The following is a 15,467-nucleotide window of genomic DNA, read 5'->3' as shown; positions in this document are numbered from 1 at the left end:
TCGAACTTTGCACGTATTCATGTTTACAGCAAGCCTACGAGTTTCTCTTTGAATTGAATCCATCTGACCCCTGAACTTTTCCTTGGCCTCCTTATTTCTCTTGGTGTTGGTTTGACCTGCAGTGGGATTTTTCTCACTTTGCTTTTCCAAGCTTGGCCGCCTTAGCTCATTGCGTAGAATTATCAGTATAGGATCAGCCCACTTGGCCCAACCTGTCTCTATCAAAATGTCAGTGCCTCTGGGACAAACATTGAGCAGCATATTCAGACTCACTTTGCTTGCGGCACATTTACTCTCTGTCCCTGGCATCTGTGGTGAATTCCATGGTGAAGTTCGGGAAGACATGCTGCTCACCTCTTCAACAACCTAAAGACAGTGCAGTCAGAACTGTATAAGGAAAGACCGTTAAAGTCCTGCAACGCAACATCCGAGGCCTGTCCAGATTTGTTTCAGACTGATGCATTTGTCACGGGCATTGTTCCTTCCATTCTGTCTCACTGCGCTCCCCCCACCCCCAACCCTTGCCCGCCAAAATACCCGTGCATTGATCCACTTGCACAGCTCGCTGCTTCCACAGTCATCCTCTTCCTGCAAGGTCACCGAGGAATATGGGAGTGTTGTCAACAACTGCCTGACCACTAACCCGAGGCTGAAGGGTGCAGCTAGTTCCATAAAACAAAAACCGAGAAACAAAACTAGCCAATTCTGGCCTCTGCACCTTGCGATGCATGCTCCTCCCCTTCTTTTGCGAACACTTGGAGGTCATTCAGACCAACTCCATCCCTTCCATTTGTTCATGAGCTAAACCCATATTTCATATGCTTGTAGCTTTGGCCACGAGCCAGACAGATTTCTGAATGATAGAATTGCACCAGCATGGAAACAGGCTGTTCGGCCTATCAAGTCCATGCCAATCCTCGGAAAAACATCCCACCCAGAAGGAACTGACACCCTATCCCCCGTAAACCGGCATTTTCCATGGTTAACCCATCTAACCTGCACATCCCAGGATACTGTGGGCAATTTAGCATGGCCAATCCACCTAACCTGCCCTTCTTCGGACTGTGGGAGGAAACTGGAGCACCATTAGGAAGTGCATGCTGACACGGGGAGAAGGTGCAAACTCAACACAGACAGTCACCCGAGGGCGGAATCAATCCCGGGTTCCTGGCACAGCGAGGCCAGCATGCTAATCGCTGAGCCACCGTGCCACTCATACTGTAATGCCAATACTCTAATGCCAAGCTGCCACTTAACAAGGGATACTGTAACGGTTCATTCCTTGCAACAAGACATACAGTAAGAGTTAGTCGCATGGGGTCCTGTAATTATCAGCGAATCCACCTAACTCCTTTAATGCCCGAGTTCATCCACCAGTAAAAAGAGTTAATGTCACAAAGAAACATTCTTAACAAGGGCTACTGTATCACTAAGGTACCCATAACCATAATTGTTATACCACTTTGTACCCTTTAACATAGATCCTGTTACTGGGTTAGTGCCCATAACAAGGATTAATGTACCTGCTAGTCCCCCAAACAAGATTTAAGTTGTTCATCAGCCATACCTGTAATTCCTAGACTGGTTAGTGACTCATAACAGAGGTCATTCTAGTGGTAAGTCATTTACAAAGAGGGTTACTGTACAAGTTAGTCACTGAGTTGAATTTCTGGTGTTAACACCTCCAAACCTTCCGCCAGTCCTCAGTCTGCTCACGACTCTGCAGGCCAAGCACCAGAGTGTCATTACTCGCTGTGGTAATCTTAAGCTCATGCTGTATCTTCTTAGTGCGTTTAAATTTGTACGTGATATGGGATCCCTGCAGGCTGAGCTCCATCAAGGGGTACTGGTCCTTCATACACTTATAACACTGCAGGAGAGGAGAAACAGATTGGTTATTGACATCAGATATGGGTGAGATGGTTTGGCCTGGACACAGTGTGTCAGTATCTGTACCCCATCACCCAAACACACAGCGCTATTGTATAAGTCTCACAGTCCAGTCTATACATAGACCTCACTGAGGCTATACTGAGAATGAATGGCTGATACTGCCCTGCATTCTTACCCATCCCAGTGTTTGAACTCCAACTAGGGATGAGGGCATTGCTGGTTAGGCCAGCATTTAATTGCCCAGGGGGAGTTAAGTGTCAGTAACATTACTGTGGCTTTGAAGTCTTTGTCAAACAATGTACCAGATTGGTTTTTCCAATAATCAACAATGGATTTATGATCATCGTTAGACTCTTAATTCCAGATTTTTCTGTTGAATTCAAATTCCATCACCTGCTGCGGATGGATTTGAACCTGGGTCCCCAGGACGTTATCTGGGTCCCTGGGTTAACAGTCAGGTGATCATACCACTCGGCCATCACCTCCTCACAGACATGCATGGACATTGCAGCTGGCTGGGTTGGGGAATCCCAAAGGTTCACAACCCTCAAAGTGAAGAATGTTCTCCTCATCTCAATCTAAAATGGCTGACGCCTTGTCCTGAGACAATGACAACTAGTTCCAGACTCTTCAACCAGGGAAATCGTTCCCCCTGCCCCAGTATCAATCCTGTCAAACTTTCAAAGAATTTATTATATTTCAGTGAAGTCACCTCATTCTTTTGTAGTCCCCAATATGAATCCTATTCTCCTCAGTCTTTCCTCGCTGCACAATACTGTCATTTAGAATCAGGCTCAGTTGAATTATCCCATTCACTGGTGAAGAAAAGCTCAAAAAGATAAGGATGTACGCTGAATAATGGACAGCACTGCAGGCTTGAGCTGTAAGAATTAACTATTTCAAACATCTATCAAGACAGAGCCACAGTGGTGAACTAACTCCTGACATCTTTATCATTACGCAGTTCAGTGATCAGTCTGAACGGTGATCACATATTTGAATGACTTCTTATAATGCCTATCTTGCAATATAATATATAAATAGCCATCTACATGCCTGTTTACTTCAGTGGTGAGACAGGCATCAAACTCAGCACCAAATGAGAGAGAGGGAAGAAGGGAAAGAGAGAGAGAAATTGTGATCATGAATACCGTGCATTAGTGAGAGAGGGTGAGTCTGTATGTTCATGAGTGCAATGCAGGGAGAGAAAGGGCGCTGAGTTGAGATTGTAAATGCAGGAGACAAAAGTACGTAAGGATATAAAGGCTCTGACTGGAGGGGGAGACTTGGTCAAGGAGGAGAGTCGACCATAGAGCAATCTGGCTGAGACTCTAGTAAAGGATAGATCAGAGTGAAGGAAGTTACAAGATTTGAAGCACTGTGATGGGTGAGTCTGTGAGAACTGACCAGCAGAACTTGGCCTCTGATGAGAAATAACTGCTTCGTCCATTGTCCCAGCCACTTCTTCCGCCACAGAAAACCACAAATTCGTGGATGGGGCAGAGGCCGTGTGGGAGACTCCGTGGGCAGCATTCGAAGAGAGCCTGTACGGTTATTCCCAGAAATTTCCTCTTCTCCATAAGATTCGTAATGACTGCTGTCGGAGTCCGCACAATCTGGAAGCACATTAATTTCATACATGTTCAAATGGAGATCCTCTGGCATGCTCCCCGGGGACTTCTTGTAAATGCTGACACGCTCCGGGGGACACCCTGTAAGTACTGACACACTCCCAGGGACTCCCTGTAAATACTGACACACTCCCGGGGACTCCCTGTAAATACTGACACACTCCCTGGGGACACCCTGTAAATACTGACCCGCTCCTGGGGACACACTGTAAATACTGACACACTCCCAGGGACCCCCTGTAAATACTGACATGCTTCCGGGAGCTCCCTGTAAATACTGACCCGCTCCTGGGGACCCCCTGTAAATACTGACCCACTCCTGGGGACCCCCTGTAAATACTGACCCACTCCTGGGGACACCCTGTAAATACTGACATGCTCCTGGGGATTCCCTGTAAATACTGACCCGCTCCTGGGCACCCCCTGTAAATACTGCCACACTCCCCGGGGACCCCCTGTAAATACTGACATGCTCCCGGGGACCCCCTGTAAATACTGACACACTCCCCAGGGACACACTGTAGATAATGACACACTCCCTGGGGACACCCTGTACATACTGACATGCTCCCAGGGACACCCTGTAAATATGACACACTCCCTGGGGACACCCTGTACATACTGACACACTCCTTGGGAACCCCCTGTAAATACTGACATACTCTCCAGGGATCCCCTGTAAATCCTAACAGTCCCTGGAAACCCCTGTAAATGTTGACACAATCCCTGGATCCCCCCTGGAAATACAGACACGCAGACTGGAGACCCCTTTTACATGCGGACTGACGCTTGGTGACCCCAATAAATACTAATAGATTTGCAAGGATTCCGATGAGAACTGACACATATCCTGGGACTAAATACTGTACATCCAACTGTTCTGGGACAGTTTGACCATTGGCCACTCAAATAAAAACAAAATGTTGCAGATGCTGGAGATTCAACGCAGACTTGGAGAGAAACAGAGCTTATGTTTCGAGTCCAATATGACTGTTTGGAAAACCAAAAGAACTGCGAATGTTGTAAGTCAGGAGCAAAAACAAAGTTGTTCAGCATCTGTGAAGAAAAAATCAGAGTTAACGTCTCGGATTCTCAGATGACCCTTCCTCAGAACTCCACCAGACCCGAAACGCTAACTCTGATTGACTCTTCTTTGGTCCTGGTTATCAGAAGCCTTTGGACTGGAAACATTGTCTCTGCTGTTTCCTTAGAAGGTGCCAGACATGCTGAGTTTCTCCAGCTCTTCATGTTTTTATGACTACTGACCAGTCGGACTGTGAATCTGGAATCACTGTCTTATCTCAGGAAATGGTGTTCACATTTTGCCAGGCGCATACCTGCAGTGCACTGTATGAGAGGATTGAGTGGTTCTGCTTCTTCGTAGGAGTCGTCGGGGTGGACCTCAGTGGTTTGGTGAGGGACGGGTGCAGAAGCAGCCTGCGTGTTGGGAGAAAGATGTAGTTAGAGCAGTGGGAGTAACTGGGGCTCAACTCCAGGCATTGTAACAGTATTTACTAGGGTAAAGTTTGGACTATGGGGCATCCAATCTCAGAAGGAAATACTGAAATACTCTGACTATTCTCAAAGGGACTGGGACTCTGTCCACATCAGCTCAAAGGGCTGCCACCTTACTGTGACTAACATTTTTAAAAAGGGCTTGTAGTTTTTCGCTTGTAGCCCAGTCTTTGGCTTGCCGAGGAACTGGGAGTCACTAGCAGTGACAATCTGGAGCCCAGACCTGTTGTCCTCAGTCTCAGGACGATAGTGCCCATCTACTGGAGCCCAGGATGCTGCATCATGAGTTACTGTCGTTGCCTAACCCACCTAGGCTGGAGAGCATCCATTCCAGGCCCCCGGCTTCACAATCTATGCCCCCACCCCTGTCACAAACCAGCCATGCTGGGGAATACTGCAAAATGACTCGATCATCCTGAATTTCTGCAGCTTTTGATGCCACTGAGGGGCCTTCAGTGCTTCCTCTGTTTACGTGGGTGTTCCTTGTCTTGCGAACATTTGTCCAGACATTAATTATTACTGATTTCCTGCTGTTGATGGTATCAGGGACACTATCTCAGAGGGTGAGCTGGGGAACGAGCCCACATCTTGTAAACAGGACATTTTCCTTCTCTCTAGAGAGAGGCTTGAGTCCTTTTGAAGATTATGTTCGCTTGAATATGAAAGAGCACACAACGATTTTTTTAAGCTCAAGTGTGGGTGTGAGTCAGGTTCTGGACTCGGGGGCATGAACGATTGCATGATTCCTGTGACACTGTACTCGTTCTGTGCTTCAAACATTACTGGCAAGTTTTCACAGATGAGGCAGATCCTCCTGGGGCACCTGTCGGGATACCTTTGGTCAGAGAACAGTTTTCTGCTCACCCACAGTTGCAATCCTATCCGTACGGACTGCAGTTGAATTTTATAGACAGCTGCAAAGAGCAGGGTTCATGTCTACAGGTGGAAGCTGCAGAGGTGCAATGCATGAGCCTTAAATTCCACAACATTTGGCAGTCAAGATTTTATCGAAAGCTGGCCATTCTCAGCCATCCCATGATCCTCTCTGAGGAAAGATTGAGCAGGTTGAGCCCTTATTCATTGGACCTTTGAGAAATGAGACATATAAAACACGAGGGGGCTTGACAGGACGCACGGTGAGTGGGTGTTTTCCCGCTGATGGACCTGTAAAGACTGCAGCAAGTCTCATTCCATCGGACATCCCAGGGGTGTCAGCAGTGAGTGGCTCTTCGGTTTGTAAACACGAACAATGAAAGATCCAGGAATGTTGAACGTGCCAGCAATACCACAATGCTGTCAAACAGAGGACGTATTGGGATGGACTTCCTGGAATTCTCATTCAGGCACCAGTTCCAATTGATGGATGTGCCCAGACTGTGGGATGTGAGACTGACATTTATTGCCCTTGAAAAGATGGCAGTGAATTGCCTTCTAGAACCCTAAGGTGTAGGGACGCCCACACAGCACTGTTCAGGAGGGAGTTCCAGGATTTTGACCCAGCGACACTGAAAGATTGCAGGATGTATTTCTGAGTCAGAAAGGGAAGTGGCTCGGAGGGAAATTTGCAGGGAGTGATGTTGCCACGTATTTGCTGCCCTTGTCCTTGTAGATGGTAGAGGTCACATGTTTAAAAGGTGCTCGCGATGGATTCTTGGTGATGCATCTTTGCAGCTGGTACGTGCTGCTGCCACTGTGTCTCATTGGCAGAGGAGGTGAGTGCAGAAGGTGTTGGATGGCATGCCAATCAAATGGGCTGCTATATCTTGAATGATGCTGAGCGTTTTTGGAGCTGCACTTAGCTAGGCAGATGGGAACATTCCAACACACTCCTGATTGTGATCTGTGCAGATAGGAGGTGAGTTAATAAATGCTGGTTTATCAGCCTCTGACTGGAATTCATGTGGCTGGTCCAGCTCAGTTTCTAGTCATTGATATCCCCCAGGATATTGTTGGGGTGATTGTTTTTTTCAGTAATTTACAGAACTCGGATTGTGTAAGCTCAAACCCATACTAGGAAAACATAATGATGAGCTGGGGAGTCGGTTAGAACAGAACTTGCAAAGGCTGTTGCCAGCGAATTGAGTCAATGGGGCCCAATTTTCAGAGGCTTTTCTCTGATGTGGTCTCATTAGTGCCACTCATTAGAGGATCCGTGGGAGTGCAGATAGTCACGGACTCCAATCTGGAGCACTGCCAGACAGCAGCAGCTGCCCAATATCAAACCAGAACCTAAAAACAAATCAAACTGCACCCACCAACAAACACTCATTACGCGAGGAAAGTGAGTGGATGTGGGAATGCAGAGGCGCATGAGAGAGTGGGAGAAACAGAGAGTGCAGAGAGAGATGGAGGAAAAGGGAAAGGGGTAGCGACGGAGGGAGGGGGAAGACTGGAATCTTTCGCCACATCAAGTGCAGTGTCGAAGTGGTTTTAGACACAAGCTAAAACTGCATTTTAACATTCTGTGGAAACCAGATTTCTAGACTGATCTTAACTCTTGCTTTTAGTTGCGAGACTGTTAATGTTTGTGGTAATTTTACAAAATAAACAGGTTGATTTGTAGCAGAAAGAGTCACTTTTTTGAAACTTCTGTGAAAGCTAAAACAGCGGCAGATGAACCATTTGGACTAATTTTAACGAGATGCTTTTACACCCATCACTCTGTTTCAGCTATTTTTGTAAAGGATCCCATCAATCCTGCGTGTCAATCCCATCATGGGGCTGCATTCTCAAAAAAGAAAGCCAAAGCCACTCAAACCTTCCGTGAATTTAGAACCCTGTCTCATTGACTATGTAACATCCCTATCGATGTTTCCACACTCTCTGTGTCTCTTTGTGCATATAAGTCCCTTCTAAATGATGTGTGGAAGAAAAGATCTTGCACAATACCATGTTCATACACCAGGCACTAAGCTGCAGAGGAAAATGTTTCAAGATTGACTTGAAAAAGACAGGTGACCGATTCGAAATATTATCTTTATGTTTCTCTGCGCAGATGCTATGAGACCTATTTCTGGGAGTTGTTGTTTTCATTCCATCTGAAAACCTGCTTTACACAGCTCCCCTCGCCCCCACAGAGGGTCTCAGACACTCGCAGTGAAGGACTTGTTCCCCCAGATAAATGCCGATCTGTAATCTCTGTTTCTGTGGACACATATACTCCCTAGGCTTAACCTGAGATATCATCTCCAATGGATTTGGTTTTGCTTTGTCAGATTTCTCTCATGATTACCCTACCTCCCCTTTAAAAGCATCTGTGGTATTTCCGTCAGCATTACACTGTTACAAGGTCCCATCTATGTCTTCCTTAACTCGAGGCTTGTCTCATCCTGCAGGCTCCTGGTTGTCCACCTACATTCTACCTACATGGGGACAGCACGGTAGCTCAGCGGTTAGCACTGCTGCCTCACAGCACCAGGGATCGTGCTCGATTCCAGCCAGAGGCAACTGTCTATGTGGAGTTTGCACATTCTCCCCATGTCTGCGTAAGTTTCCTCCAGGTGTTCTGGTTTCCTCCCACAGTCCAAAGATATGTAGGTTAGGTTAGATTGGCCATACTAAATTGCCCATAGTGTCCAGGGATATGCAGATTTTAAGTGCATTAGCCATGATAAATGCAGGGTTACTGGGGTAGGATGTGGGGCTGTGCCTGGTGGGATGCTCTTTGGAGGGGCAGTGTGGACTCGATGGGCCAAATGGCCTGCTCCCACACTGTAGGGCGTATATGATTCTACCCTCCCTTTCTTTAGTGCATCTAAAACTGTGCTGACTGTGTCCTAACTTCCACCAAGGCATGTTCACTTGAACTCATTAGCTTGATGCAGGTCAGTCTCAAATTTTGTTTGACGATCTGTCCCGTAAAGCACCAAAGCGAATTGGTGAAAATGAAGTAGGGAAATTCCAACCCAGTTCTCTATTGCATTTATTCATGGTTATCGTAAGTTGCTGGTCTGTAGTTTTGAACTCAGCGCACATGAAAGCATCTCCTCTAACACTCACTCTGTCAAGCCCTTTCATAATTTTGAAGGTCTCAACTAGGTCATCTCTCAAAGTTCTCCGTCAAATAGGAAGGCATCCAAGCCTGCTTAAGTTTGTCTCATCAGTTATGACCTCTGGGGTGTTGTTCATTGTTGTAATCGCATTTTCTTCCACTTTCTCCAGTGCCCCTATATCTTTCCTATAATTTAGGGAGCAGAAATGTGATTCACAGTAAGTGAATGTGGAGGCTGCTTGCTGTTGAGGCTTAATCATTAAGTAGTTCCAAGCCTGAGATAGATGTTTAACCATGACAGGAATCAAGAGTTATGGGGAAAAGGGGGAAAAGTGGAGTTCAGGATGATCAGATCAGCCATAATCTCATTGTATGCGGAGTGGACTCATGAAAAGCCTCCCTTTCCCTATTACTTAGGATCTAATATCTCTCAGAACTCTGTGGAATATGCCCTTTTACAGCTGAGCAATGTGATTTAACAAGCTTAATTGCCAGGCTTAATGTTATTCATAAACGTTGACCTTACCACTTTTGTCTGGAAATCATCCAATAATGGGGGGCAGGGTGAAACATCTTCAGTGTCTTCGATGATCTCCAGAACATTCGGCAGCACACTTGCTGTTGGATAACAGTGGAATTACTTCAAAGTATCGGACGAATCAGGAAGATGCACATAGTCTTCACTGTAGCACTGATAGTGCATTGCTACCACATGCTAATTGCTGTAACTCAGCAGTGTTGGCAGTGTCCAACACTGATCTCCTCTTCACCTCTTGATGTGAAAGATAGGCCACAATGAATCAATAAACAGGCTCAAAGGGCCTTAGGGCCTACTCCCACTCATCTTTAATAATGGCCTGTGCTGACCAAAAATATATCTGTATTCCCCCCACCTCCCACCAGTCACCCCTGTCTCATGTGAGAAAGTGACTAAATCGGAGCCCACTGTACTTTGATGAGAGCCAATAGGACGGACCATTCACTGTACAGGAGCTGACAGGCTCTGCGGCCTCACTAATTTTATTTCCTGTAGGTGTAGAGATATGGTTCACTCTCACTGGAACAAGCTTCCAACTGATAAATTCCTCAGAAAAACAACATCTCTAGAACTCCTGTCTCAATGCACTATCAAGGGGAGGTGATGGCCTAGTGGTATTATTGCTGAGCTGTTAATCCAGAGACACAGACCTTGTTCTAGGGATCCTGGTTGGAATCCCAACATGGCATTTCGTAGAATTTGAATTGAATAAAAATCTGGAATTGAGAGTCTCATGATGACCATGAATCCATTGTCAATTGTCAGGAAACACCAATTTGTCCTTCAGGGAAGAAAAGCGCCGTCCTTACCTGGTCTGGCCTATATGTGACTCCAGACCCACAGCAATGTGGTTGACTCTTAACTGTCCTCTGGGCAATTAGGGATAGGCAAGAAATGCTGCCTAGCCAGTGACGCCCTCGTCCCATGAATGATTGCGTTAAAAATCCCCTCAAAACAGCCAGTAAAGTGCTATCACTGCTGTAATAAAGGAAACATGTTTGCCAACAACAACATAGCAAGATCCCACAGAGATATTGAGCAGGTTTGCTTTTAGGTACTGATTGAGAGGCAATTATGGTGCAGGACACTAATGGTTAACTTTCCCCCTCCCCCATTGGCCCTCATAGCAGCGTCCTGGGGTCTTTTCAATGTAGTTACACACCAGGCCTCCATTTCGTGTCTCACCTGAAAGCCAGCACCTCTGACAGTCCACCACTTCAGTAACCCTGCATTGGAATGGCAGCCGAAGGATCGTGTTCAAACTTCAGGAAAGGGACTTGGTCCAAGACCATCTGATTCAAGAGGCGGGCCTGCTACCCAGTCAGCCACAGGTGACATGAAAATACAGGAGGACATTAGCTGCTGAGGTCTGCAACCATTTACTGGCTCCCAGCAGCACTGCCACTCAAACGGGTTGTTCAGGAAATCTGCAAAGAAAGGGAATACCACCTACCGTTTGTGGGGAGCTGCATATCCGAGCGATTCTCTGTCAGAGTAACACAACTCATGAACATATAATCTGCATCCTCAGCTGGCACTGAAACACAGGAGAATCTCTCATTAGACAGCCTCAGTCATTGGTTTGCTATGTGTGAAAGTGTTTGTCCTAAAACGTTTCCCCTCTAAACTTCCCACTTCCCCGGTTCAGGAATGATCGACATAGTCTGCCCTCGGATGACTGTCTGCGTGGCTTTCCCTCAGGTGCACCAGTTTCCCGCAACAGTCCAAAGATGTGCAGGTTAGGTAGATTAACCATGCTAAATTGCCATGCAAAAATTCCATCCCCTATTCCCAATTCCTCCGCCTCCGCCGCATCTGCTCCCAGGATGAGGCATTCCACTCCTGCACATCCCAGATGTCCAAGTTCTTCAAGGACCGCAACTTTCCCCCCACAGTGGTTGAGAACACCCTTGACTGCGTCTCCCGCATTTCCCGCAACACATCCCTCACACCCCGCCTCCACCATAACCGCCCCAAGAGGATCCCCCTCGTTCTCACACACCACCCCACCAACCTCCGGATACAACGCATCATCCTCCGACACTTCCACCATCTACAATCCGACCCCACCACCCAAGACATTTTTCCATCCCCACCCTTGTCTGCTTTCCGGAGAGACCACTCTCTCCGTGACTCCCTTGTTCGCTCCACACTGCCCTCCAACCCCACCACAACCTTCCCCTGCAACCACAGGAAGTGCTACACTTGCCCCCACACCTTCTCCCTCACCCTTATCCCAGGCCCCAAGATGACTTTCCATATTAAGCAGAGGTTCACCTGCACATCTGCCAATGTGGTATACTGCATCCATTGTACCCGGTGAGGCTTCCTCTACATTGGCGAAACCAAGCGGAGGCTTGGGGACCGCTTTGCAGAACATCTCCGCTCGGTTCGCAATAAACAACTGCACCTCCCAGTCGCGAACCATTTCAACTCCCCCTCCCATTCTTTAGATGGCATGTCCATCATGGGCCTCCTGCAGTGCCACAATGATGCCACCCGAAGGTTGCAGGAACAGCAACTCATATTCCGCTTGGGAACCCTGCAGCCCAATGGTATCAATGTAGACTTCACCAGCTTCAAAATCTCCCCTTCCCCCACTGCATCCCAAAACCAGCCCAGTTCGTCCCCTCCACCCACTGCATCCCAAAACTAGCCCAGCTCTTCCCCTCCCCCCACTGCATCCCAAAACTAGCCCAGCCTGCCTCTGTCTCCCTAACCTGTTCTTCCTCTCACCCATCCCTTCCTCCCACCCCAAGCCGCACCTCCACTTCCTACCTACTAACCTCATCCCACCTCCTTGACCTGTCCGTCTTCCCTGGACTGACCTATCCCCTCCCTACCTCCCCACCTATACTCTCCTTCCACTTATCTTCTTTTCTCTCCATCTTCGGTCCGCCTCTCCCTCTCTCCCTATTTATTCCAGAATCCTCACCCCATCCCCCTCTCTGATGAAACGTCAGCTTTTGTGCTCCTGAGATGCTGCTTGGCCTGCTGTGTTCATCTAGTTTCACACTTTATTATCCAGGGATGTGTTGGCTAGGTGGATTGGCCATGGGAAATATAGGGTCACAGGGATGGGGTGGGAGCGTTGTGGATCTCGGTGGGATGCTCTACAGCTGGTTGGTGTGGACTCGATGGGCTGAATAGCCTGCTTCCATACTGTACGGATTCTATGATTCTATGAAGGTCTTCCCAGAGGCTAAAAAAGAAGCAATTTATTTGTGCATTTGTAAAGCAGTTCAGGTACAAGCACCATGAATGCTGTGACCTCTGCTCTTCAAAGCAAGGGAAGAGGCAAAACTCAAACGTTTTCATTCTAAGGGAGCCCAGGACATGAAGGTACCATTGACTGCAACTTAACTACACTACCCACATAAATACAGTGGTTACAAGAGCGAGCCAGAGGCAAGGAATCCTACAGTGAGTAACTCATCTCCTGTCTCCCCAAAGCCAACTTCAAGGCACAAGTCAGGAATGTGATGGGATCTGCCTCACTTTCCTGGATGGGTGCAGCTAACAACAACACTCAAGAAGCTCACTGCCATCCAGGACAAAGCAGCCTGCTTGATTGGCACCACATCCACAAGCATCCACTCTCCCACCACTGATACTCAGTACCATCTGCAAGATGCACTGCAGCAACTCACCAAGGGTGCTAAAGAGTGCCTTCCAAATCCAAGACCTTTATCATCTGGAAGGATAAGGGCACTAGATACAGAAGAACATCAAGATCCCCTCCAAGTCATACACCATCCTGATGGAATATCACCATTCCATCACTTACCGGATCGAATCACTCTCTAGTTGCACTGTGGGGTTACCTACATCAAATAGATTGCAGCAGTTCAAGAAAGCTTCTCACCACCTCCTCAAGGTCAACTAGGGACATGCGCTAAATGCTGGTCCAGCCAGTGATGCCCACATACCATCTGTGAATAAAAAGGAAGTTTATGACACTGGCCTCATGGGTGAATGGTACATACTGAATCCAGTTTGCTGTGCACACGGACTTCCGTTCAGCTCTTGAAGCAACTCTGCCACAGATTCCTTCTTTGACTCAGCAACACAGCTTAAACACTCCGTGTCCAGCACCTTCAGGAATGACTGAAGCTCTGAGAATAACTGATCCAAATCTGAGGAGAAAGAGAGTGATTAAATTCTGCCACTTCATTTGAAAAGTGATCATGATTCAGGGGGACACCAGAAACTGGACCAGGAAAATTGACCATTCAGCCCGTTCTGCCTACTCTGATATTCAGAATGTTCACAGGTTGTCATGGGCATTGACTGCACCTTCTCGTCAATTCCCCAAATCCCTTGATTTCCTGAAACAAAATTAGTCCATCTTACCTTCAAAAATGTTCAACAATGAAGCACGTACAGGTCCTCCATGCCCCCTCTAACCTGTACAGAGTTATAGAGTAATACAGCACAGAAACAGACCCTTTGGTCCAGCCAGTCCATGCCGAACTGAATCCCACACTTAACTAGTCCCACCTGCATGGTCCTGGCCCATACCCCTCCAAACCTTTCCTATCCCTGTACTTAACACAAATGTCTTTTAAATGTTGGAATTGTGCCCACATCCATCACTTCCTCAGGAAGTTCATTCCCTGCACAAACCACCCTCTGTAAAAAAGTCAGTGATTTGGGAGATGTAACATTCCAAAAGTGGGAAGTGAAGCTTTTTTTACAATTTATTCATGGGATGAAGGTGTCACTTGATAGGCCTAGAATTTATTGCCCATCCATAATTGCTCAGTGACAGTTAAAAGTCACCCACATTGCTGTGGGTCTGGAGTCACATGTTGGCCAGACCAGGCAAGTTTCCTTCCCTAAAGTGAACCGGATGGTTTTTTTCCCCTGACATTCGACAATGGATTCATGGATTACCCCAAACATTGCCTGGGTCTCTGGATGAACAGTTCCAATGGGAATACCACTAGGCTATCACCTCCCCTAGCTAGAGGAACTCAAATCTGATGGGCTGATGCCCTTTCCTCATCTCTTCCTGTCCTTTCCTGAAGACTTTGAGTCTTTGCGGGCCTACAGGACTGTGCACAGTTTCATCTGAGAGTAACGACAGCGAGTGGCAGCATCAGGGCAACTTTTGATCTTCTTCTGACCATACAATCCTCTGGGAAATCAGCACCCATCTGATTCTGGCCTGACACATATCCTCCAGGTTTTGTTAACTGGTAGCCAGGCAATCAGTGGCCTGGACCCAAACCATAAGCCTCTTAATTCTTCCCTTTTCTAAGTCCTTGCTTAAAACCTACCTGTTTGACTCAGCATTTGATTGCTGATCATCATGCCTCCTCAATGTTGCCTGACACGTGAAAGGTACCCAGTTCATAACGGGTCAGAAGCAGCAGCCAATCTTCAAGATAAGGTGTACAAAAGACTTATGGCATGCTTGCCTTTGTTGGAAAAGGCATTGAGTATAAGGATAGACAAGTTTTGCTGCAGCTTTACAGAACTTTAGTTAGACCACACTTGGAATATTGCGACCCACACTGCCAGAAGGATGTGGATGCTTTGGAGAGGGTACAGAAAAGGTTTACCAGGATGTTGCCTGGTATAGAGGGTTTGAGCTGTGAAGAAAGATTGGATGGACTGGGTTTGTTTTCACTAGAACGCAGGAGGTTGACAGGCGATCTGGTTGAATTTTATAAGATTGTGAATGGCATGGATAGAGTAGGAAGTATGAGGCTTTTTTTTTCCCAGGGTGGAGGGGACACAGGTTCAAGGTGCGTGGATTTAGAGGGGGGGGCAGTAGTTTAAAACAGATATGTGAGGAAAGTTTTTCTCACAAAGGATAGTGAATGCCTGAAACGCATTGCCAAAGGAGATGATGAAACCAGATGCAATAACACCATTCAGGAAGCACCTGAAT

At 47.1% G+C, this 15,467-nt stretch overlaps 1 protein-coding gene and 1 long non-coding RNA gene across 3 annotated transcripts in view; one reads left to right on the top strand and one right to left on the bottom strand.

The window, feature by feature from the left end:
• LOC132206659 (uncharacterized) overlaps positions 1-15,467 on the top strand; it is an 84,974-nt gene that overhangs the window by 22,948 nt on the left and 46,559 nt on the right. The window lies entirely within an intron of this gene.
• Positions 1-15,467, bottom strand: part of LOC125448001 (actin filament-associated protein 1-like) — a 57,514-nt gene that overhangs the window by 19,740 nt on the left and 22,307 nt on the right. For both annotated transcript variants that reach the window (XM_048522862.2, XM_059641179.1), the window contains exons 2-8: positions 13,555-13,704; positions 11,022-11,105; positions 9,557-9,648; positions 4,862-4,961; positions 3,301-3,509; positions 1,691-1,870; positions 274-366 (exon numbers count right to left, since the gene is read on the bottom strand). In XM_048522862.2, coding sequence (XP_048378819.1) covers positions 274-366; positions 1,691-1,870; positions 3,301-3,509; positions 4,862-4,961; positions 9,557-9,648; positions 11,022-11,105; positions 13,555-13,704 — 908 coding nt within the window. The remainder of the gene's footprint in view (positions 1-273; positions 367-1,690; positions 1,871-3,300; positions 3,510-4,861; positions 4,962-9,556; positions 9,649-11,021; positions 11,106-13,554; positions 13,705-15,467) is intronic.

Source organism: Stegostoma tigrinum, chromosome 40 (assembly GCF_030684315.1).
Source record: "Stegostoma tigrinum isolate sSteTig4 chromosome 40, sSteTig4.hap1, whole genome shotgun sequence".
In the NCBI taxonomy this organism is placed as follows: domain Eukaryota; kingdom Metazoa; phylum Chordata; class Chondrichthyes; order Orectolobiformes; family Stegostomatidae; genus Stegostoma; species Stegostoma tigrinum.
This window is presented reverse-complemented; position numbering and strand designations above follow the sequence as displayed.